The sequence below is a fragment of the Sus scrofa genome, chromosome 8, assembly GCF_000003025.6.
Source record: "Sus scrofa isolate TJ Tabasco breed Duroc chromosome 8, Sscrofa11.1, whole genome shotgun sequence".
Lineage (NCBI taxonomy): Eukaryota > Metazoa > Chordata > Mammalia > Artiodactyla > Suidae > Sus > Sus scrofa.
The window spans coordinates 131518682-131541415 of NC_010450.4; the positions used below are offsets into that span (position 1 = coordinate 131518682).

General features: G+C 39.1%; 1 protein-coding gene across 3 annotated transcripts in view; it reads left to right on the plus strand.

Moving 5' to 3' along the window:
- The window catches only part of LOC100520923 (estradiol 17-beta-dehydrogenase 11), a 68532-nt gene extending 46100 nt beyond the window's left edge, over nt 1-22432 (plus strand). For all 3 annotated transcript variants that reach the window (XM_021101772.1, XM_021101774.1, XM_021101775.1), the window contains exons 5-9: nt 2145-2276; nt 5996-6102; nt 9573-9710; nt 18589-18705; nt 21717-22432. In XM_021101772.1, coding sequence (XP_020957431.1) covers nt 2145-2276; nt 5996-6102; nt 9573-9710; nt 18589-18705; nt 21717-21807 — 585 coding nt within the window. In that variant the 3' untranslated portion in view covers nt 21808-22432. The remainder of the gene's footprint in view (nt 1-2144; nt 2277-5995; nt 6103-9572; nt 9711-18588; nt 18706-21716) is intronic.

A 22734-nucleotide genomic window follows, 5' to 3' on the forward strand; every position in this document is an offset into this window, starting at 1 on the left:
GGCATCTAATTGGAGTTGTAGCCGCTGGCCTACACCAGAGCCACAGCAACGTGGGATCCAAGCCGTGTCTGTGACCTGCACCACAGCTCATGGCAATGCCAGACCCTTAACCCACTAAGCAAGGCCAGGGATCAAACCTGCAACCTCATGGTTCCTAGTCGGATTCATTAACCACTGAGCCACAACGGGAACTCCTACATTTACGTCTTTAAGCCATTTTGAGTTTATTTTTGTGCATGGTGTAGGGTGTGTTCCAGTTTCATTGATATACATGTGTCTGTCTAGGTCTCCTGGCAACATTTGCTGAAAACAGTGTCTTTTTCCCACTTTATATTTTTGCCTCCTTTTCTAAGATTAATTGACTGTAGGTGTCTGGATTGATGTAGCTATTTTGAAGTGGCTATTTTGGTATTGGGACAATTTTATGTCACCTAAACTGTTAAACTTTCAGCTTGTTTTTATTATTAAGAAATATGCAAACACTGGGGAAGACAACACGTGATGAGGGAGAGCTCAAGGATGAAGAAAGGGTCAAGCATGACTTTGACGATATGAAACAATAATTTATATCTTGAGTCATATTAATTTGGAAGCATTATGGCAGCTTCATCAATTCAGCCACACAGAATGTCCTGTTTTTGCCAGTCACTTAAGGGCATTATTCTGAAACAAGTTTTTATGTTGTGTTTGAGATGTGGGTATAGGTACAAATAGTATTCATCAAGGGCCAAACAACTCCACTTGACACACCAATAATTTAAATGCAACCTGGTGAAATTCAGTTCCGGCTGCGAGCGTTCAGCAGTGACCCACTGATGTCCTCCTGACACCCTAATATCCGCCTGAGGTGTTGATGGGCCTTCACCCTGGCTTCCTTTCTGTCTGAGGTGGCTTTTCTTGGGCTCTGAGTTCAGAGGATCTCAAAGAGTACCAGCTCCGTGTGACCTTTGACACCCACATGACTTTGAGCAAGAAACAGCCCTTTCATATTTCTGACCTTTAAAACAAATATATGAGTTAACTGTCTCATAGAATTGTGAGAATTAAATGAGGCAAAAAATGAAATTTTGAAAAATGTATAGCAGAGTGGGAGGCTTTAGTGGGCTATATACCACTTCACCCTCAGCCCCCCAGCACACCACAGCACTATCCAAATAATAACTCCAAATAGCTTTTACTTGGAACACAGTGTATGACAACATGTACTGTAACTCTAGGAACCAAACACCAGAAGCTTAGTTATGCAAAGAACCACAGAAATACGGAAGAAGATACTCTTGCATTGCTAACCCCTAAGCCTCTTGTCACCTGGTGGGGAAAGGTTGGTGAGCAGTAGATGAAGTGACCACAGAAATGAAAAAATAGGACATGTAATAGAAGATGTGGCCACTTACTTCTCTACTCAGTCTTACATGGTTCACCCATAATTTTTTATGTCCTTACCTTTGCCAATGAATTTAATTTTTTTTTCTGCTTACCTATTGAAATAGTATTTAAAAAGTAAGTGCTGCTTATCTGTCCCTGGTTAGGTTTTTCTTAAGCAAATGCCTCGGCTGTAATCAATGGAACAAAATCAAGAGACTAAATGGTTTTTTTTTTTTTTTTTTTTTTTTTTTTTTTTTTTTTTTTTGTCTTTTGTCTTTTTTGTTGTTGTTGTTGTTGTTGCTATTTCTTGGGCCACTCCCGCGGCATATGGAGGTTCCCAGGCTAGGGGTTGAATCGGAGCTGTAGCCACTGGCCTACACCAGAACCACAGCAACGCTGGATTGGAGCCGCGTCTGCAACCTACACCACAGCTCACGGCAACGCCGGATCGTTAACCCACTGAGCAAGGGCAGGGACCGAACCCGCAACCTCATGGTTCCTAGTCGGATTCGTTAACCACTGCGCCACGACGGGAACTCCAAGAGACTAAATTGTGAAAGAAAATTTCTCCTAGTAGACTTACAGATAGGGTTATTGTGAAGTTAAGTACTTTAAAGGTTTTTTTTTTTTCCGTTTGACACACATAGATTACAAAATTATATGTGTCATAGTTTTCCCCACATCTAATAGAAAAATTACATTCCTTTAATAGTCATTGCATGCAAGCCTATCTCAGACCCCTTAACGTTGCAAATATTTTTCTTATTTTATTTTTAAAGGTGAAGGCAGAAGTTGGAGACGTTAGTATTTTAGTAAATAATGCTGGTGTAGTCTACACATCAGATTTGTTTGCTACACAAGACCCTCAGATTGAAAAGACTTTTGAAGTTAATATACTTGCACATTTCTGGGTAAGTATATCTTCTTTTAGAAAAACATACACTTTTGTATAATCCAATGATTAAGTTTAAAGTGGAGCTTTCAGCAGACATAAGGATATCAAATCAATACTAAAGACAGTACTAAAGTATTGTACTGAATTTAATGTACCAGGGGATAACGTTATACAAAGAGACCATTTTTTATACTATGATCAAATCCTGTCAAACATTCTCATCCATCAGAAAAATGTTAATAACATTAATAGGAATAAACTTTAGCAGGAGTTCCCATTGTGGTTCAGCGGGTTATGAACCTGACTGGTGTCCACGAGGGTGTGGGTTTGATCTCTGCCCTCGCTCAGTGGGTTAAGGATCTGGTGTTGACGTGAGCTGTGGTGTAGACTGCAAATGTGGCTCAGATCCTGCATTGCTGCGGCTGTGGTGTAGGCCAGCAGCTACAGCTCTGCTTTGACCCCTAGCCTGGGAACTTCCATATGCCATGCGTGTGGCCCCAAAAGGCAAAAAATAAATAAATAAACTTCAGCTGTTATATATCTTTTCATTCTAAATTAGAATTTCGCATTTCTGTGGGATCCTGTTTAGCGATGAAAGACAGGCTTAGAGATTGTCATCTGAATCACCTGCTGTGATTCCATAAAAGATAAACCCAGTTTACTTTCAGGTTCTCACGAGACTCGGGCTTCAGGTTATTTCCTGCTCCCCAAATTGCAAACGTTATTATGAATCTCACTATTCACAGTCTTAAATTGTATATATAGAGAGACAGAGAATAAAGGAAAGAAAGTTTAAATATTGGTCAAATAGCAAGTTCATAAAAGAGTCCCTCAAAGTTCTTGGAGGTGAGTTTGGGATGAGTAATCTCAGAATGTAAATTGGTGCAGCCACTATGGAAAAAGATATGGAGGCTCCTTAAAAAACTAAAAATAGGAGTTCCCGTGGTGGCTCAGTGGTTAACAAATCCAACTAGGAACCATGAGATTGTGGGTTTGATCCCTGGCCTCACTCAGCGGGTTAAGGATCTGGTGTTGCCGTGAGCTGTGGTGTAGGTCGGTCGCAGACGCAGCTCGGTTCCCAAGTTGCTGTAGCTGTGGCTGTGGTGTAGGCTGACAGCCACAGCTCCAATTAGACCCTAGCCTGGGAACCTCCATATGCTGCAGGAGCAGCCCTAGAAAAAATGCAAAAAGACAAAAAAAAAAAAAAAAAAAAAAAACCCTAAAAATAGGAGCTCTCGTGTGAGTCAGTGGCTTAAGAACACTAGTATCCATGAAGATGCAGGTTTGATCCCTGGCCTCAGTCAGTGGGTTAAGGATCTGGTGTTACTGCAAGCTGTGGTGTAGGTCACTGATTCAACTCAGATCTGGTGTTGCCATGGCTGTGGCGTAGGCCTCAGCTGTAGCCAGTTTGAACCCTAGCCTGGGAACTTCCATATGCAGCAGGTGTAGCCATAAAAAGAAAAAGAAAAGTCTTAAAATAGAGCTATCATATGATCTAGCAATCTCACTCCTGGGTATATATCTGAAAAAAATGAAAACTCTAAGTTGAAAAAATACATGTGACCCAGTTGTTGATAACACCACTGTTTACAATAGCTAGGATATAGAAGCAACACAGGGGTCCATCATCAGATAATTGGCTTAAGAAAATGTGGTATATTTATACAACGGAATATTATTCAGCCATAAAAAGGATGAAATATTGTCATTTACAGCAATATGGATGGATACAGAGTTGATCATACTAAGTCAGACAAAACCAAGTATTAGATTAAATGTAGAATCAAAAAAAAATACGAATAAATCTATATACAAAACAGAAACAAACTTACAGACATAGAAAACTAATTTATGTTTACTGCGGAGAGGGAGAGGAGGCGGGGACAAATTAGGAGTATGGGATTAACAGATACAAACTACTATACATAAAATAGATAAAAAGGATTTACTGTATAGCACAGGGAATTATATTCAATACCTTGTAATAACCTTTAATGGAAAATAATCAGAATATACATATGTGTATATATGTATATATATAGATATAGCTATAAATCACTTTGCTCTACACCTGAAATGAATACAATATTATAAATCAACTATACTTCAATTTAAAAAAATTGGATTGGCAAAAATGTAGTATTATTTTATATTAACATTCCCAAGGGTTTTTTGTTTGTTTGTTTGTTTTTGTTTTTTGTCTTTTTGCTATTTCTTGGGCTGCTCCCTCGGCATATGGAGGTTCCCAGGCTAGGGGTCGAATCGGAGCAGTAGCCACCGGCCTACGCCAGAGCCACAGCAATGCGGGATCTGAGCCGCGTCTGCAACCTACACCACAGCTCACGGCAACACCAGATCATTAACCCACTGAGCAAGGGCAGGGACCGAACTCACAACCTCATGGTTCCTAGTTGGATTCGTTAACCACTGCGCCACAACGGGAACTCCCCAAGGGTTTTTTAAATATGATTTTTATTTTTTCCATTATAGTTGATTTACAGTGTTCTGTCAACTTCTACCATATATGTACTATATATATACATATATATATATATATTCTTTTTCTCATATTATCCTCCATCATGTTCCATCATAAGTGACCAGATATATTTCCCTGTGCTCTCCATCAGGATCTCATTGCTTATCCAGTCCAAATGCAGTAGTTTGCATCTATTTGCTTTGTTTTGTTTTGTTTTTTTTGAGTCACACCTGCAGCATAAGGAAGTTCCCAGGCTAGGGATGGAATTGGAGCTGCAGCTGAGGCCTACGCCACAGACACAGCAACACTAGGTGCAAACTGCATCTGTGACCTGTGTTGCAGCTTACAGCAACGCTGGATCCTTAACCCACTGAGCAAGGCCAGGGATCGAACCCACATTCTCATAGATACTAGTCAAGTTCTTAACCCACTGAGCCACAACAGGAATGCCATCTTCCCAAGTTACTGATATCCATTTTTATGATTTGCAAATTTGCCTCTTTCTGCCTCTCTTAAAATGTAGGGTATTTTTTTCTTGATCCCCAGCATAGAGTAGGTTCTCAATAAATATTTATTGCATGAATCATTCAGTGACATTGGAAGATTGCTATTACTTTGGTATTTTGATGATATAACCAAACTGTTTTCTAATAGTTTCACATTAAATGTAAACTGTTTTAATAACTCTGTTCGGTTTATGAGATGATAAAAGACATCAGTGACAGGAAGAAGAATTGGGGACATAAGAAGTTAACAATTTAGGGAGCTCCCTTTGTGGCTCAGCAGTTAACGAACCCGACTAGGATCCATGAGGAAGCGGGTTCGATCCCTGCCCTCACTCAGTGGTTAAGGATCTGGTGTTGCCGTGAGCTGTGGTGTAGGTTGCAGATGTGGCTCAGATCCTATGCTGCTGTGGCTGTTGCATAGTCTGGCAACTGTAGCCCTGATTCGACCCCTAGCCTGGGAACTTCCATATGCTTCAGGTGTGGCCCTGAAAAACAAACAACAAAAAAGACATTAACAATTTAAATGAGATGGATTCCCAAAGCTTTCAGTGTCCATTGTTTTACTTAGTTTTTCTGATCTGGTCATCCTATCCTGTTGCCTTATGTTGCCACATTTGGCAGTTAATCTAGGTTTTTCCATTTATGCAAAGAGCAGTGTTTACAAAATATTCCTTTGCTTTGAAATATTCCCAATGGGTTTGTCAATCGGAAATAAAAATGTTTTTCTCTCTTAATTAAAACTATTTCTAGACTACAAAGGCATTTCTTCCAGCGATGATGAAGAATAATCATGGCCATATTGTCACTGTGGCTTCAGCAGCTGGGCATGCTGGGATCCCCTTCTTACTGGCTTATTGGTGGGTGAACGTGTGTTTCTGTCATTGGGTTCCTAGGCTTAACTTGTGTGTGGCCTCTCACCCTGTTTAATGAGAACTCCCATCAACAATGAAGGGCTTGAAGTGGCGAAAGTAGGCAGAGAGAGTTGGCCAAAGTCTCTTAAACAACAGCATAGCCAATTAATACTCTCCTAGGTTGACTTTCCTAAAGGTGACTACAGGGAAATTATCCAATAGGAAGCCAAGTGCTTAAAGCATTTTTCATCCCTTTTAGCAGCAAGGAATTAAAACCAGAGCAACATTTTTGCACTGTGAAAAAAGTTAGTGTTAATTTTATTTATTTATTTGTTTGTTTTTTACATTTAAAAATTTAATTGGAGTGCAGTTGACTTACAAATATTAATAATTTTAATAAAGTAATTCTGTGGAAACAAAACAATATAAAGAGAGAGTATAATCTGGAGTTCTAAACATGAAAAACATTCAAACAATGGAATTGTTGTAAAAACAAATGTTCACAGCTATGCGTTTAAAAAACCCACACCATTGTCATCACGGAGGACTTGCTGTAGCACGCAGGGCCCAGTGATAGTGTGCTCCACTGTTTGCTGTGAAGAATTGATCAGTGAGACCACCAGAGCCAAGTTCTTAGCCATTGCTGTATTTTAGCAGATAATAGCTCTTCATTGTTGAATTGTGGCTATACAAACAAGTATGCATACCGTAATGCTCAAATTTGTTTTCTACGTTTGTGCTCTTTTGGGATTAAGTATCTAAATTCTAGAAGCAACATAGATGTAGTTGTAAATGCAGCTGTGGATACGTGTGTAAACATATAGACATAGGATTAGGTAAGTAACTTTTTTTTCCTTTTAGGGCTGCACCTGCGGCATATGGAGGTTCCCAGGCTAGGAGTTGAATTGGAGCTACAGCTGCTGGCCTACACCACAGCCACAGCAGTGCCAGATCCGAGCCGTGCCTGTGACCTACGCCACAGCTCACTGCGACGCCAGATCCTTAACCCACTGAGTGAGGCCAGGGATCCAACTCGCATCCTCATGGATCCTAGTCGGGTTTGTTAAGCCCTGAGCCACTAAGGGAACTCCCAGTAACTTATTTTCATATGAGATATGTGCATATGAGCTTAGCAGCAGCAGCAGCTGAAACTATCTTTTATCAAGGGAGTGAAGTAAATGCCAAATCGTCTTTTTTTTTTTTTTTTTTGCTATTTCTTGGGCCGCTCCCGCGGCATATGGAGGTTCCCAGGCTAGGGCTCGAATCAGAGCTGCAGCCACCAGCCTACGCCAGAGCTACAGCAACACAGGATCCGAGCCGCGTCTGCAAACTACACCACAGCTCACGGCAACGCCGGATCGTCAACCCACTGAGCAAGGGCAGGGACCGAACCCGCAACCTCATGGTTCCTAGTCGGATTAGTTAACCACTGTGCCACGACGGGAACTCCCGTAAATGCCAAATCGTATTAGAGTTTGAGGGCTAAGGGCTGATCACCCAACTTAAACTGGCTCTGAAAGAAACAGTATGTAATCTGGACAGTCAATCTATTCTTAACTGCTTCAGCAGTATTTCATCTTTTCTTTTTTTTTTTGACTACACCCATGGCATATGGAAGTTCCTGGGCCACGGACTGAACCCATGCCACTACAGCAACACAAGTTTCCGCTGTGGCAACACTCAGATCCTTAATCCACTGAGCCACAAGACGGAGGGAGAAAGAAAATATAGATGAAGAAAAATAACAAAATAAAGATCATTTGTCTTGTTGTTCCCTAAGAACAACCGTTCTGTGGGTATGATTAGACTATCCTCACAAACCTGACTATCCTCACAAACATTCTTTTTGTTCATCTATAAACTCTGGCTAGTGTATCTTAACTTTAATAGCCAGTTTATAAACATGAATGTTACCAAAATGGGAAGATATGGCAAAACTGAGCCCTGACCATTAGGTCATGAAGCAATGTTATTTAAAAGAATTTGGAATAAGAAACATTAATTCAGATTATTGATAGTAAAGAGAATTTTTTTTTTTTTTCTTTTTGGCCACCCCACAGCAGGCATATGGAGTTTCTGGGCCAGGGATCAGATCTGAGCCACAGTTGTGACCTACACCACAGCTACAGCAACACCAGATCCGTGATCTACCAGATGCTGGAGCCAGGGATTAAACCTGTGTCTCAGCACTCCAGAGATGCAACCGATCCCATTGCACCACCATGTAAATTCCAATAAGGAGAAATTTCATATAATATTTCAAAGTGCAGGAAAAAAATCCACTCACTTTTAGCCTTCATATATGTATGTCTAAAACAAATTCACTCTTAAGTTCAAAAATATAAAATTTCTTTAACACATGCAATTTCATTAACTATGAGTTTTGATACATTTCTGCACTTTGGAGTTGGTTAAGAAAAATCGGAAAATACAGATTAGTAAAATAAAAAAGAATACGAATATACATTGAAAAGGAAAAAAGAATATACGTTGTCTCTGTGAGGATGTGGGTTCAATACCTGGCCTTGCTCAGTGGGTTCAGGATCTGGCATTACCACAAGGCGTGCCATCGGTCACAGGTTCATTAGAGACCAAAGCAGTCATGGAGATTATTGTAGTAAAAGTGTGGGGACGAGACATTAAAAAAGTTCACCCAGGAGTTCCCATCGTGGTGCAGCAGAAACAAATCCGACTAGGAACCATGAGGTTGAGGGTTTGATCCCTGGCCTCGCTCGGTGAGTTAAGGATCTGGCGTTGCCATGAGCTGTGGTGTAGGTCACAGATGCGGCTCGATCTGGCGTTTCTCTGTCTGTGGCGTAGGCTGGCAGCTACAGCTCCAATTAGACTTCTAGCCTGGGAACCTCCATATGCCTCGAGTGCAGCCCTAAGAAGACAAAAGACAAATAAATAAATAAATAAATAAAAATAAAAAAGTTCACCCAAATGAATATTTAATTACAAATCCAAGATGTACTGTCACAGAAAACAGGAGACTGCTGTATAATGGGGAAATAATTTTAGACTAGGGGTCAGGCAAGGCCTCTCTGAGGAAGACTTAAAAGAAGAATAGAACTTATCCAGGAGAATTTCCCAATGAATTTCATGAACATATTATAGTAAATAATGAACAGTCTATAGCAACATTAAATTTTATGGAAACAGTGACCCAAAAACAAACACCCTACCAATTTTCCTAACAAGACATTTAAGCCTACTGAGTTCTCATTCTGATAAATGATGCTGGGATACAGTAAATGGTTATACCAATGGGTCTTAGGTTTTACTGTGCTTATAAGTTTACTTGAGGATGGTCTAGAATGCAGATTCTCGTTCAGTTGGTCTCAGCCAGGAACCTGAGGTTCAGATGTTGCCCATGCTCCTTGGCAGAGGACCACGCTTAACTGAGGAAAACAGACCTCTGAGCTAAATAGATGCAGCAGCTTTCTTGATTTATTTTGTCGTCTGTTTATTTTCAGTTCAAGCAAGTTTGCTGCTGTTGGATTTCATAAAGCTTTGACTGAAGAACTGGCTGCCTTAAAAAGAACTGGAGTCAAAACAACATGTCTCTGCCCTAATTTCATAAACACTGGCTTCATCAAAAACCCAAGTACCAGGTAAGTTGAGACAGAAACGGAGACAACAGGATTGCCGATTTCTATGGGAACCATTCTGTGGGTTTTCCTAAATGTTTTAATCCTTTAAACACTTGATATTGAGGCCTTTCACTCACCTCAGTTTTAGCTTCTGTAGATTTGTGGGGAAATACAGAGAGAGAGAGAGAGAATATATATAAATGCAGATAGAGTGACACAGGTGAAGTTGCCGAGCCTTCCTCTTTTCTTTCTTTAAGTGGTGATTCTCAGACCTAAGTACACATACACGTCTGCAGGAGTGCTAGGGAACCGTGCTAAGGATCCTACCCTCAGAGACGTTGATTTACTTCCTTTGGTTGGGATAGAGTAGTGGTAGAGAAGGGAGCCTGAACCTCTGTGTGTTTCACGAGTAATTCTGATAGAGGTGACCCAGGACTACAACTTAGAAAACGCTTTAAAGTGTTTAAGCAGTTAAAAAGACATATTTTTTAAATTATAATTGAATTCTTAACCCCAGGACGAGGCTGCACAAAGCTAACCTTCATCTGGGCAAGGGTGCCCTCTCCTGGCAAAGCCCTACCAATACAATTAAAAAATAATTGGGCGGCTTCCTGGGGCGCAGGGTGGATCGGGGGAGAGTAAGCAGAAGCTGGCCTGATGCTGGCCTAATCACAAGAATATAACCTGGCTAAGGAAGAGTCTGCGGCTTGTTTGCCACATGAACCCTTTTGAAAATAAGCTGACTGTACAGTGGATTCCCAAGTTTCAGCCTAGAAACTTAGTTCTAATTAGAAGACTGGAAAATTCTTACTTTATATTTCGGACACCTAAATAAAATCGTGATTTTTTTTAAACTCTGTAACAGTACTTTGCTTAGAGAGATTAGGTCACTTTCCCATAATTGGCAGAACTGAGATTCAGACCAAACTCATTTTTATGCAGAGGGACACCCCCGAGAAAAAAAAAAGGAAACAACCAACCACTAAATGACCAATTCAAAATATTTTCTATCATATTAATTTTGGAACTTAAATTCTCTTTTAAAGCACATCAAAGATGTGCTTTAGATGTAGTAATAAATCTATCAGAAGTACATAAGTTCCTACTCTTCAACAATTCATTTCAAAGAAACAGTTATAGGAGTTCCTGTTGTGATACAGCAGAAACGAACTGACTAGTATCCATGAGGATGTGGCTTCAATCCCTGGCCTCGCTCAGTGGGCCAAGGGTCTGGCATTGTTGTGAGCTGTAGTGTAGCTGCTCTGGCTGTGGCGTGGGCGGGCAGCTGTACCTCTGATTCTTCCCTGAGCCTAGGGACTTCCATATGCCACAAGCGTGACCCTAAAAAAAAAAATTATAATAAAATGGTCGGAAAAGACAGCAAAGATACACACACACACACACGTACATATATACACACATGTATATGGATATATGAACACATAACACATATGTGTATATGTATACATGCACAAACAAGGATGTGCATTTATTACAATAATGAAAGATTTGAGATCTAAATGCCCATCAACAGAGAAGATCTACATCCAAAGATTGTTAGGCTAGCAATGAAAAGAATAAGGTAAAAAAAAAAGAAAAGAGTAAAGTAGCTGTTTATATATCAACACAGAAAGCCGACAGCAGTATATTGTTAAGTCAGAAAGAAGAAGATGGGATATGTGTTTCCATGTACCAGAACAAGAAATGCAGTAAGAAGTGAGCCTCTTGAATTGGAAAGCTTTAACTGGAAATCCAATTTTTCAATAAAGTGGTTATCTCTGGAAGAGGAGCATCTTTAAAGAGGCTTTTCTCTATAGTATTTAAATTTTCTTTATAATCATCATGTATCACCAGAAAAGCAATAAAGCTATTTTCAATGAAGTATTTGAGAAAAAAGGAAAAAAAAATATTCTCAGAGTTCTCTGATGGCACAGCAGGTTAAGGACCCATTGTTGTCACTGTAGCAGCTTGGATCATTGCTGTGGCTCAGGTTTGATCTCTGGCCTGGGAACTTCCACGTGACAAAGGTGCAGCAAAAAAGAAAAAAGATAATTACTTAAAATAATGATTCTCAGGAAAAACTTCAATTGAAAATTATGTTAAGGAGTTCCCTCTGTGGCTCAGTGGGTTAAGAATCCAACTTGTCTCTATAAGGATGAAGGTTTGATCCCTGGCTTCACTCAGCGGGTGTTGCCACAGCTGTGGTGTGGGTCACAGATGTGGCTTGGATTCAGTGTTGCTGTGGCTGTGGCATAGGCCTCAGCTGCAGCTCCAATTTAATTCCTAACCTGCGAACTTCCATATGCCACAAGAGCAGCTATAAAAAGGAAAAAAAAAATGTTAAAAAATAAAACCAGGGGGAGTTCCCGTCGTCGTGGCGCAGCAGAAACAAATCCAACTAGGAACCATGAGGTTGCAGGTTCGATCCCTGGCCTTGCTCAGTGGGTTGCAGATCTGGCGTTGCTGTGAGCTGTGGTGTGGGTCACAGACGCGGCTTGGATCTGGCACTGCTGTGGCTGTGGTGCGGGCTGGCAACTGTCGCTCCAACCCCTAGCCTGGGAACCTCCATATGCCATGAGTACTAGTCAGTTCATTTCTGCTGTGTCAGTTCATTTCTGCCGTATCTCCTATAAGTGTTTCTTTGAAATGAATTGTTGAAGAGTAGGAACTTATGTACTTCTGATAGATTTATTAGATTGCCCTTTGAAAGGATTGTTCTGACTTATCTTCCCACCAGCGGGGTACACAATGTCCGTTCCTCTCACCTTTGCCAGCTTGGAATATTAACACACGTTTAATCTTTGCCAACCTGCTGGGGGAAGAAACAGTACTTCTATGTTACAGAAGCATATTTTTGATTATTAGAAAGGCTCACAGTTGTCTTTCCATGTTTAATAAGTTCTGTTATCTTCTCTATTCCACTCTGCTTATATAGATCTGACTACATTATGCAAGTGCCTATAAAAATCAGGTTAAGAAAGCTCCCCTGTGTCCCTAGGTCATTGAGTGATTTTTTTTTGTTAAATGTTTTTTCTGTACATATCGAGATGATCATGTGGAGCTTTTCCTTCATTCTATGAATATGGTCTATTATATTAATAGATTTTCCCGTAATGAACCACCTGCATCCCTGGAATAAATCTCACTTGGTCATGCTATATAATCCTTGTAGTATGATGCTGAATTTGGTTTGACAGTATTTTATTGAGGATATTTGCATCTGAATTCAGAAGTGATATTGGCATGGAGTTTTCTGGTGATATCTTTGGCTTTCGTGACAGTCATTCTGGCCTCATAGAATGAGTTGAGAAGAGTTCTGTCCTCTTCTGTTTTTTAACAGACCAAGAAGGATTGGTGTTAGTTTTTTAAATGTTGGGTAGTGTTCATCATGAAGTCTTTAAGTCCTGAGCTTTGCTTTGAGTTTTTCAATTACTAATTCAGCCTTTGGGGGGGGGCGTGTTTCTGTGGGTTTTTTTGGCTGCAACCATGGCATAAGGAAATTTGCAGGCTAAGGATCAAGCCCACGCCACAGCAGTAACAATGCCAGGTCCTGAACCCACTAGGCCACCAGGGAACTACTAATTCAATCTTTTGTTAAAGGCCTACTCAGATTTTCTCTTATTTCTTGAATCAGTTTTAGTGTTTTGTGTGTTCCTAGGAATTTATGCATTTTGTCTAGATTACCTAATTTTTCGTATTTAATTGTACATAGTATTCTCTTATAGTCCTTTTTATTTCTGTAAGGTCAGTAGCAGTGAACTCAGTAATAAATTCCTTTTTATTCTTGGTTTTAATAGTTTGTCTTTCTTTTTTCTTGGTCTCTTCTGGCAAAAGGATTGTCAATTCTGTTGATCTTTTCAAAGAGCCAACTTTTGGTTTTACTGATTCTTTCTATTGTTACCTATTCTCTATTTATCTCTGCTTTAATCTTTATTATTTCCTTTATTTTGCTTTGTTTTAGGTTTAGTTCTTTCTTTTTTTTTTTTTTTTTTGTCTTTTTGCCATTTTTTGGGCCGCTCCCACGGCATATGGAGGTTCCCAGGCTAGGGGTCTAATCGGAACTGTAGCTGCCAGCCTACACCAGAGCCACAGCAACGCAGGATCCGAGCCATGTCTGCAAACTACACCACAGCTCACGGCAACACCGGATCCTTAACCCTGATCCCTTAACACTAAGCAAGGCCAGGGATCAAATCCACAGCCTCATGGTTCCTAGTCAGATTCGTTTCTGCTGCACCACAATGGGAGCTCCAAGATCTTTCTTCTTTTTTTAATGTAGGTGTTTATAGCTATAAATGCCCTCTGAGCACTGCTTTTGCTGCATCCCACAAATCTTGGTATTCTGTTTTTTTTCATTCATCTGAAAATATTTTATAACTGCCTGTGATTTCTTTTTTGTTCCATTGGTCAGTTTCCCCCATTTGTGAATTTTCCACAATATGTTTTTGATTTCTTTTTTAATTGACATATAGTTGACATACAATAGTATGTTAGTTTCAAATATACTTACATAATGATTTGACATTTGCATGCATTATGAAATGATCACCATCGTAAGCATAGTAACCATCTATCCGCATACAAAGTTAGCACAGCATCATTGACCATGTTCCTTATGCTGTGTTACACCTCTGTGGCTGGTTTCATAATTGCGTGTTTGGACCTTTTTATCCCCTTCACCTGTTTTGTCTCCACCTCCTCCCCTCTGGAAACCACGCATTTTTTCTCTGTTATCTATGAGTCTATTTTCGTTTTGTTTTCTTTATTGGTTTTTTATATTCCACATACAAGGGAGATAATATATTTGTCTTTCTCTGACTATTTCACTTGGCATAATACTTTCTAGATCTATCCATGTTATTGCAAATGGCAAGATTTCTTTTTTTAAGGGCTAAATAATATTCTATTGTATGTGTACATACCACATCTTCTTTATCCATTCATCTATTGATGGACTCTTGGGTTACTTCCGTATATTGGATATTGTAAATAATGCTGCAGTGAACATGGGTGTGTATTGATTTCTAATTTAATTCTACTGTGGCCTGAGAACATATTTTGTATTATTTCAGTATTTTTAAATGTAATGCTTTTGCTTTGTGGTCTAACATATGATCTGACCTAGAGATGTTTCTTGTGCCCTTGAGAAAAACATATATTCTACTGTTGTTGGGTATAATGTGCTATAGATGCTGTTAGGTCCAGCTGATTTTACTGTTGCTCAAGTTTTCTATTTTCCTTGCTCATCTTCTGTCTGTTCGGTCCATCGTTGAAAGTGGGATTAAAATGTCTCCAACCCTTATTTCTAACCTATTCATATCTCCCTTCAATTCTGTCAACTTTTTGTTTCAAGAAAGTGGGGGCTTGGGAGTTCCCTTCATGGCTCAGCAGGTACGAACCTGACTAGGATCCGTGAGGATTTGGGTTCGATCCCTGACCTCACTTAGTGGGTTAAGTATATGGTGCGTGAGCTGTGGTGTAGGTCACAGATGTGGCTTGGATCCCGTGTTGCTGTAGTTGTGGCTAGGCGGCAGCTGTAGCTCTGATTCAACCCCTAGCATGGGAACTTCCATATACTGCAGGTGCGGCCCTAAAAAAAAAAAAAAAAAAAAGAATTTGGGGGCTCATTTTTAAGTATATTAACAATTTTTTTTTTTTTTTTTGCTTTTATCTAGGGCCGCTCCCACGGCATGTGGAGGTTTTTGTTTTGTTTGTTTTTGCTTTATCTAAGGCCGCTCCCACGGCATGTGGAGGTTCCCAGGCTAGGGGTTGCATCGGAGCTGTAGCCACCAGCCTACGCCAGAGCCACAGCAACGCGGGATCCGAGCCAAGTCTGCAACCTACACCACAGCTCACGGCAACGCCGGATCCTTTAACCCACTGAGCAAGGCCAGGGATTGAACCTGCAACCTCATGGTTCCTAGTTGGATTCGTTAACCACTGCGCCACGACGGGAACTCCCAACAATTTTTAATTAAATGTATTTCCCTTAAATATCTTTTTATTTTCTATTGGTGATATAAACAATGCAGCATAATATGAATTTCTTAGGTTAACTGTAATTGGATGTTCTGATTTAATCATTTTAAAATATCTACTCTCCTATGTGTAATATACATAACAAAATTTACTTTCTCTAAAAATTTAGTTTGGAGTTGCCATTCCAGCTTATCAGGTCAAGAACACAGCTCAGTGTCCCTGAGGATGTAGGTTCGATTCCTGGCCTCACTCAGAGGGTTAAGGATCCAGCGTTGCCATAAGCTGTGATATAGGTCGCAGATGCGACTCGGATCCTGTGTTCCCGTTACTGTGGTATAGGCTCCAGCTGCAACTCCGATTCAACCCCTAACCTGGGAATTTCCATATGCCACAGATATGGCCCTGAAAAGTAAAAATAAAAAATAAATATTCAGTTTGTGTATGTGCTACAGAAAGACATTAGTTTTCATTGGCTAGTGCCATAAAAAAAGGAGACGTTTGTATAAGAAGGTGACCGGTAACATTTGAATAGTATAAGTGTATAAGAACTTATATGTACATTTCCCGTTGAACTGTCATATTACCAGCAGAGTGCTCAAGCTGGCTTATATTCCGTTAGTGAAGCTATATTGTTAGCTTGAAATTGGCTATGGTGGAAGTATACCAAAGAAACCAAAGTATACCAAATTCCCAGCTGCAAAACTGGGAATTCTGTGCCCTGGAGACCTAATTGTTACATATTTACCAGCATACCACTGTATCATCTCTATTTTTCAAATGAAACTCAAAAACAGAAACCTGGCTTTTAAGAGTAGAAATGTCACTTCCAAAATCATTCAGCCTTCTATCTGAAAATACTCTTCTTCCTAGGTATCTTTATGATCCCACGTGCGTTCTTCTCTATCCCAACAGATTGATCCTAAGTGTTTTGGGGTAGTTTCTTTAAAATCCATTATCGACATTTATTTAGGAGATCGACATTTATTTAATAAGATTTGCAACTCTTGTTAACATCAGACTATCAGGGGAAAAAAATTTCCACATACTAACGTTTTAATGATTAAGAGTTTATTCTGCTACGAAACTGATTTTTTTTCTGGAAGCCTTTTCTTTTGGTCTTTTTAATATCTTGATATTGGACTGCATTAAATTTAATGAAAATGCTTCTGACAAAGTCTCAAACCTTAGGTAAAGAGATCAAGTAGCTAAGAAAAGTGCAGTCAATCCAACACCATTTGATTGGTAGATTAGTGAGGCCTTGGTGTGAATGGGAGTGTGCTGCATCATTTGCACAGGTGTTGGTGAGCTTTGATGGAGCCTGGGAATAACGAAGTCTGGTTGAAATATGTTAAAAAGTGAATTTCCCTCTGAACACTTTTCAAGACTCAAGCATCCTTCAATTTCCAGAGTCATCCTCCTTGTCACCCATTATTTGCTTATTGCACAGGCTAAAGGGCTGCTTAGTCTTCTTCAGACTTTCATTGCCTTTCATTTTGGCCTCCATTGAGCCAAGAAAGATCACTCTCATTATTATATTTCCTCTCCTGTCCCATCTCCAAACTTTTCATGTGTAGTACTACTGCGTCGGGGCCCTGGGGTCAGCACAGTATGCTAATAATAAATGACTGACCTGTGCTGAGAATGAGAGATTATGTGTTTTAAGCTCGGCCCTCCCTCATGTATCCAATTATCATGCCCACTTTTCGGTATAATACTAAACTTTTCAGTTGTTCCAGTTTTACTTTACTGCATATTTTTCTTGAAGGATGAACTCTTCCGTAGTTGTTCTTAAAGAATATTATCCAGTTCTTTTTGTCTCACTTCGCTTATCTAGTCGTACATATTTAAAATCCGCCTCCCCAGATGTTGGTCACCTAAAGAATTTGGTGACATTAGCAAATTTCATGAGTTATTTTAATTACGTATCTTTTCTAAATCATTAATAAAATATTAGAAACTTAGGACTGACTCTTGTGCAGCTCAATCCTAAGTGCACTGACATCTAGATAATAAAGGCCACCTGCTTCTCGGTAATGCATATACCAGGGTAATTACATAGTAAAGATGTAGCATGGAACTAAGTAACACAGCTGAAAATTATATTAAATCTAGCAAATATAAGGGTTCCCATGGAGTTCCTGTCGTGGCGCAGTGGTTAACAAATCCGACTAGGAGCCATGAGGTTGAGGGTTCGATCCCTGGCCTTGCTCAGTGGGTTAAGGATCTGGCGTTGCCATGAGCTGTGATGTAGGTCGCAGACCCGGCTTGGATCCCGAGTTACTGTGGCTCTGGCGTAGGCCGGCGTCTACAGCTCCGATTCAACCCCTATCCTGGGAACCTCCACATGCCGCAGGTGCGGCCCTAGAAAGGCAAAAAGACAAAAAATAAATAAATTAAAAAATAAATAAATAAATATAAGGGTTCCCATAAGAAGATCAAGGCCTTAGAGCTGGGCATATTCTTGTGTTTCAGTTCCTCTAGATACCTTAGAAATTGTTCACTAAATAGTCTTGATATAATAATAAAACTTGTATAGTGGCATCTAGCTTCTTTCCCAAGACCTCTAAAGAATTAAAAGTTAATTCATCAGTCCTAGTCTAGCTAAGTTATTTTTGAGTCCCAGTTACTCCTGTAATACTAGGGACCATAGTATCTCCTTCATAGGGCTGTTGGAAAACTTTAGTGAGATAACCTATGTAGAGTGTTCAACACAGTATACAGTACATGATAAGCACTAAATAAATAGTTTTGTTTTGTTATTGTTACTAATATTAAAACAGCTGCCATTTTTGAGCAGCCGTGATGGGCTAGATGCTACAAGTCAATTATGTTACGGGTTGTGTGATAATTTAGCTTGCACCAAGCCAAAGTTGAAACCGCAGTGAAATGTCTTGTTTCTCAAGATTGCTTCTGATTTCAGTTTGGGACCCCTCCTGGAACCTGAGGAAGTGGTGAATAGGCTAATAAACGGGATCCTGACTGAGCAGAAAATGATCTTTATTCCATCTTCTATAAACTTTTTAACCGTGTTAGAAAGGTAAGCAACAGTTATATGTGTCAGTATTATAAATAAAGATTACCTATTACATGTTTTTGCGCAGACTTAAAACTAGGCATGTGATAAAGCACAATTATATGGAACTAAATTAGTAAAAAGAATAGGCTTAAGGAATCCATCCATTTTAAAAATCACATTTTAATCATTCTAGCATGACTGGTACAGCAGTTGGGTAAAGGAATTGAATAATTTCCAAGTTTTTAAGGTTTTTTTGAGAAAGAAATTTGTATAGTTCTGAAAGTCCTGTCTTATAAATGAATGCCTATGAAGGAGGATAAGTTTTTTTAATTTTTTTATTACAGTTGATTTACAATGTTCTGCCAATTTCTGCTGAAGGAGGATCGTTTTTAAGCATTATCACATAATGGAATTATGGGACAGTGATATTGTAGGAGATCACAGTTAGGTTTTAGATATTCACTTTTTTGTTTTTTTTGTTGTTTTTTGCCTTTCTCTTGGGCCGCTCCTGCGGCACATGGAGGTTCCCAGGATAGGGGTCGAATCGGAGTTGTAGCCGCCAGCCTACACCAGAGCCACAGCAACTCGGGATCCGAGCCATGTCTGCAACCTACACCACAGTTCACGGCAACGCCGGATCCTTAACCCACTGAGCAAGGCCAGGGATCGAACCCACAACCTCATGGTTCCTAGTCGGATTTGTTAACCACCGAGCCACAATGAGAACTCCCTAGATATTCATTTAAATCTACAACATGTAATCATTGAGCTCTTCCTTTGGGCAAAATCATATTGAAGCATAGAAGTTGCTAAATGAAAGATTATTTATTTTATATTATATTAAATTATATTAGTAAATATTATTTTAGAGTCCTTTGAGCCTTGCCACTTCAAATGTGGTCCATCAGCATCACTTGGAAGTTGTTGGAAACATAGAATCATGAATCAGAATTTGCATTTTAATAAGACCTCAGGTGATTTGTATGCATATTCCAATTTGAGAAATGTTTCTTTTGAGCAGTAGTTCTCAACTTTGGTGCCCATTGGAATTCACTTGAGTGTTTTCAAAATGCTAATGTCTAAAATCTGCTCTCCCATATTTTGATTTAATTGGTCTGGAGTTTTGGCCTGGTCTCAGAGAGATACAACCTTCTTTTTTTATGGCCGTACCTATGGCATATGGAAGTTCCCAGGCCAAGGATTAAACCTGAGCCGCAACTGTGACCTATGCCACAGCTGTAGCAATGCCAGATCCTTTAACCCACTGTGCCAGGCCAGGGATTAAACCCTGCAGTCAAGGTTCTTAACCCACTGCACCACAGCAGGAGCTCCCCGATGATTCTAGTATACAGCCGAGATTGGAAACAAGAATGCCTTGTCATAACACATTGTCCTGTTACCCTTCTGGGCAAGCTGTGTGGCTTTGAGGCTGGTGAGGTAATAGGGAAAGTGAAAAGGTGCCTTAGATCAGAGAGAAAAAAAAGCCTCTAGAATCAAGCTTCCCCATCAGGGGTCACTACCTCGATCTCACCTCTAGAGATTCTAATATGTTTGCGTAGGGATCCAGAAATCTCTATTTTAACAGGCAACGAGCCATTGGTTCAGAGATCTTAACTAGTTAGACTAGTAATTCTCTGAATAACTTAAATTCGGAGTCTTGGAAAATTCAAGAGATCGAAAGTATAAGTGACTTGTGTGAGGCTTTTTAGCTCCTTCTGCTAGGAGCTATGGTTAAAAATACCTTAGGGGTTTAGGTAGTAAAGCTCAAGGATCTCCTTGGTGAATAAAAGCATTAAAACCTATTTTAAGATTTTCACATTCTGCTTTTCACATTATGTAAGCACTTGGTGGTCACGGTCTTTTAGAATGTAACTGTGGGAAAGAATTTTGCCTGGTTTTCATCACTGTATCCCCAAAACTTTGAAGAGTTGGTGGACACATAGGAGGCACCAAAATGTTTGTTGATTGAATAACTTAGTTGTTACCTAGACCTTTAACATGGAGACTCAAAGTTTGTATTCTGGAGTTAGATGAAGCTGTGCTTGTGTGACTTGTTTGCAACAGGAATGTGGATAAATTACTTAACTTCTTTGAACCTCACCTTTTCTTCATGTCACACACAAATAACGAGACTTTATTGGGCTATAAGCAATAAATAAAATAATGCATTTAAAATATTCAGCTTAGTGTAAGTAATAAATGTTATATGCCACCAATATTGTAACATCCACTGTTATTGTAATATCCACTCTTATTCATATTGCCCTGATTTTCCTCTTACTGTTTGATACTCAATTTCCAAACCTTAATTCTAACGCCCTCTAAGCAGATGTCTGTATATGGTTAGACTGACTTACCTATTCTATTTAGTTTCTCTCAGGCTTACTGGAATGTGGCAGGTTCCTCAATATTCTTAAGTATAAGGCGGGGAGAAAAACACTAAACCTACTGTGTGTCCATCACCATTTAAGGCACTTGATATTAGCACACTGACTCTTCACAAGAACACCACGGGATAGATATTAAATCTTTTGTTTACATGTGAGGAATTTAAATTCAAAAGTTAACTTGTTCAGCATTGTGCTCAAAACCAAGTACTTACCCCTTTCAGCAGTTCTGCTTCCCCAGTCTCTTAATGGAACATTTTAATAGATTTTGGATTATAAAGTATAAAATTAGTTCCTATTCTTACTTCTTTTCTAGTGTCAGGTTTCTTTTTTAAAAAGCCTTTAACATATGAACTATTCAGTTCTATACACTTGGTCTCTTAGATCTATTGAAAAATAAAGGAATATATTTATTTTGAAAACTAAATCCTTCAAGTCACTTCTCCCCTAAAGAAGGTTAAACCTCTGTCCTTTTTTTTTAGGAAAGGAAATAGATTTCATTGGGAAAACATGTAGTAGTAACACAGAGTCGAAGTTTTTAATCTTCTCTAAGATGACCATGGACATGATACATGATCAATATAAGGATTCGACACATGTACTTAATATTAATTTCCTAATTATTTTCTTATATCTTTCTTTTAGGATCCTTCCTGAGCGTTTCTTGGCAGTTTTAAAACGAAAGATCAATGTTAGGTTTGATGCAGTTATTGGTTATAAAGTTAATGAACAATGAGTGCTTGGTTTTTTAAAAATTGGTTTACTAAGCTTAAGTTGATTTCATCTAATATTAATCAGAATTTTGATGTTTGGACTTCTGCTTTTCCTAATTATATATTTTTTTTTCTTCAAAACTATCTTTTGAGGCTCTGGCAGGTCCTAATTTCAGAGAATATATAGATATATCTTGGGAACTGATCTTATGGAAAACCACAGAGAAAAGAAAAACAGTTTTACAGTAAATAAGCTCCAAAATTTTGTGGCTCATCTGAAGGCTTTGCAAAGTTTGTACTACAAATATTTAAGATATATTTTTATTTTTAACTACGCTTAAATTTTGTATAATTCACATGTTTCCTTTTCTAGTCTGTATAAAAACAGAAACTTCAAGCTAGCTAAATATAATGAAGGACTGTCTAGTGGCATTTCATGTCGAGTTCCTGTGATGCTCAAACATTTCATCCTACTCACTCTACCCTGTTTCCTGAGAAATCACCCACATTCCAGTGCCAGACATTTCAGCGCAAGGAAACCAGGGACGAACATATGTTGCACGTATAAAAGCACCACTGGGACTTGAGACAGAGAATTGGGAGAATGTACCCATAAGTGGCAACGATAATAAATGGATCAAACTTAAACTTTTGGTGTTTCCATCTTTTTGTTTTGAACAGAACATGGCTTAACCTTCAAACGAAAGGGAAAGGGAGTATGTGACCAAGGTCTTTTTCCCCCTTTTCTTCTTAGTATATGGAAATCTAAAGAAAGGTGGTTATGCTATAGATTCCATAACATATGAGAAAATTTTATCAGAAGGTATCATGTCTATAATAAATTTCTCCTCCTTTCCCATCAATTAACTTCTTCTAACACAGAAAATCAAAACACAATTGCTCTTGAACTATATTCTACATTTAGTTGATGTAAATTTAAGTCAAAAACA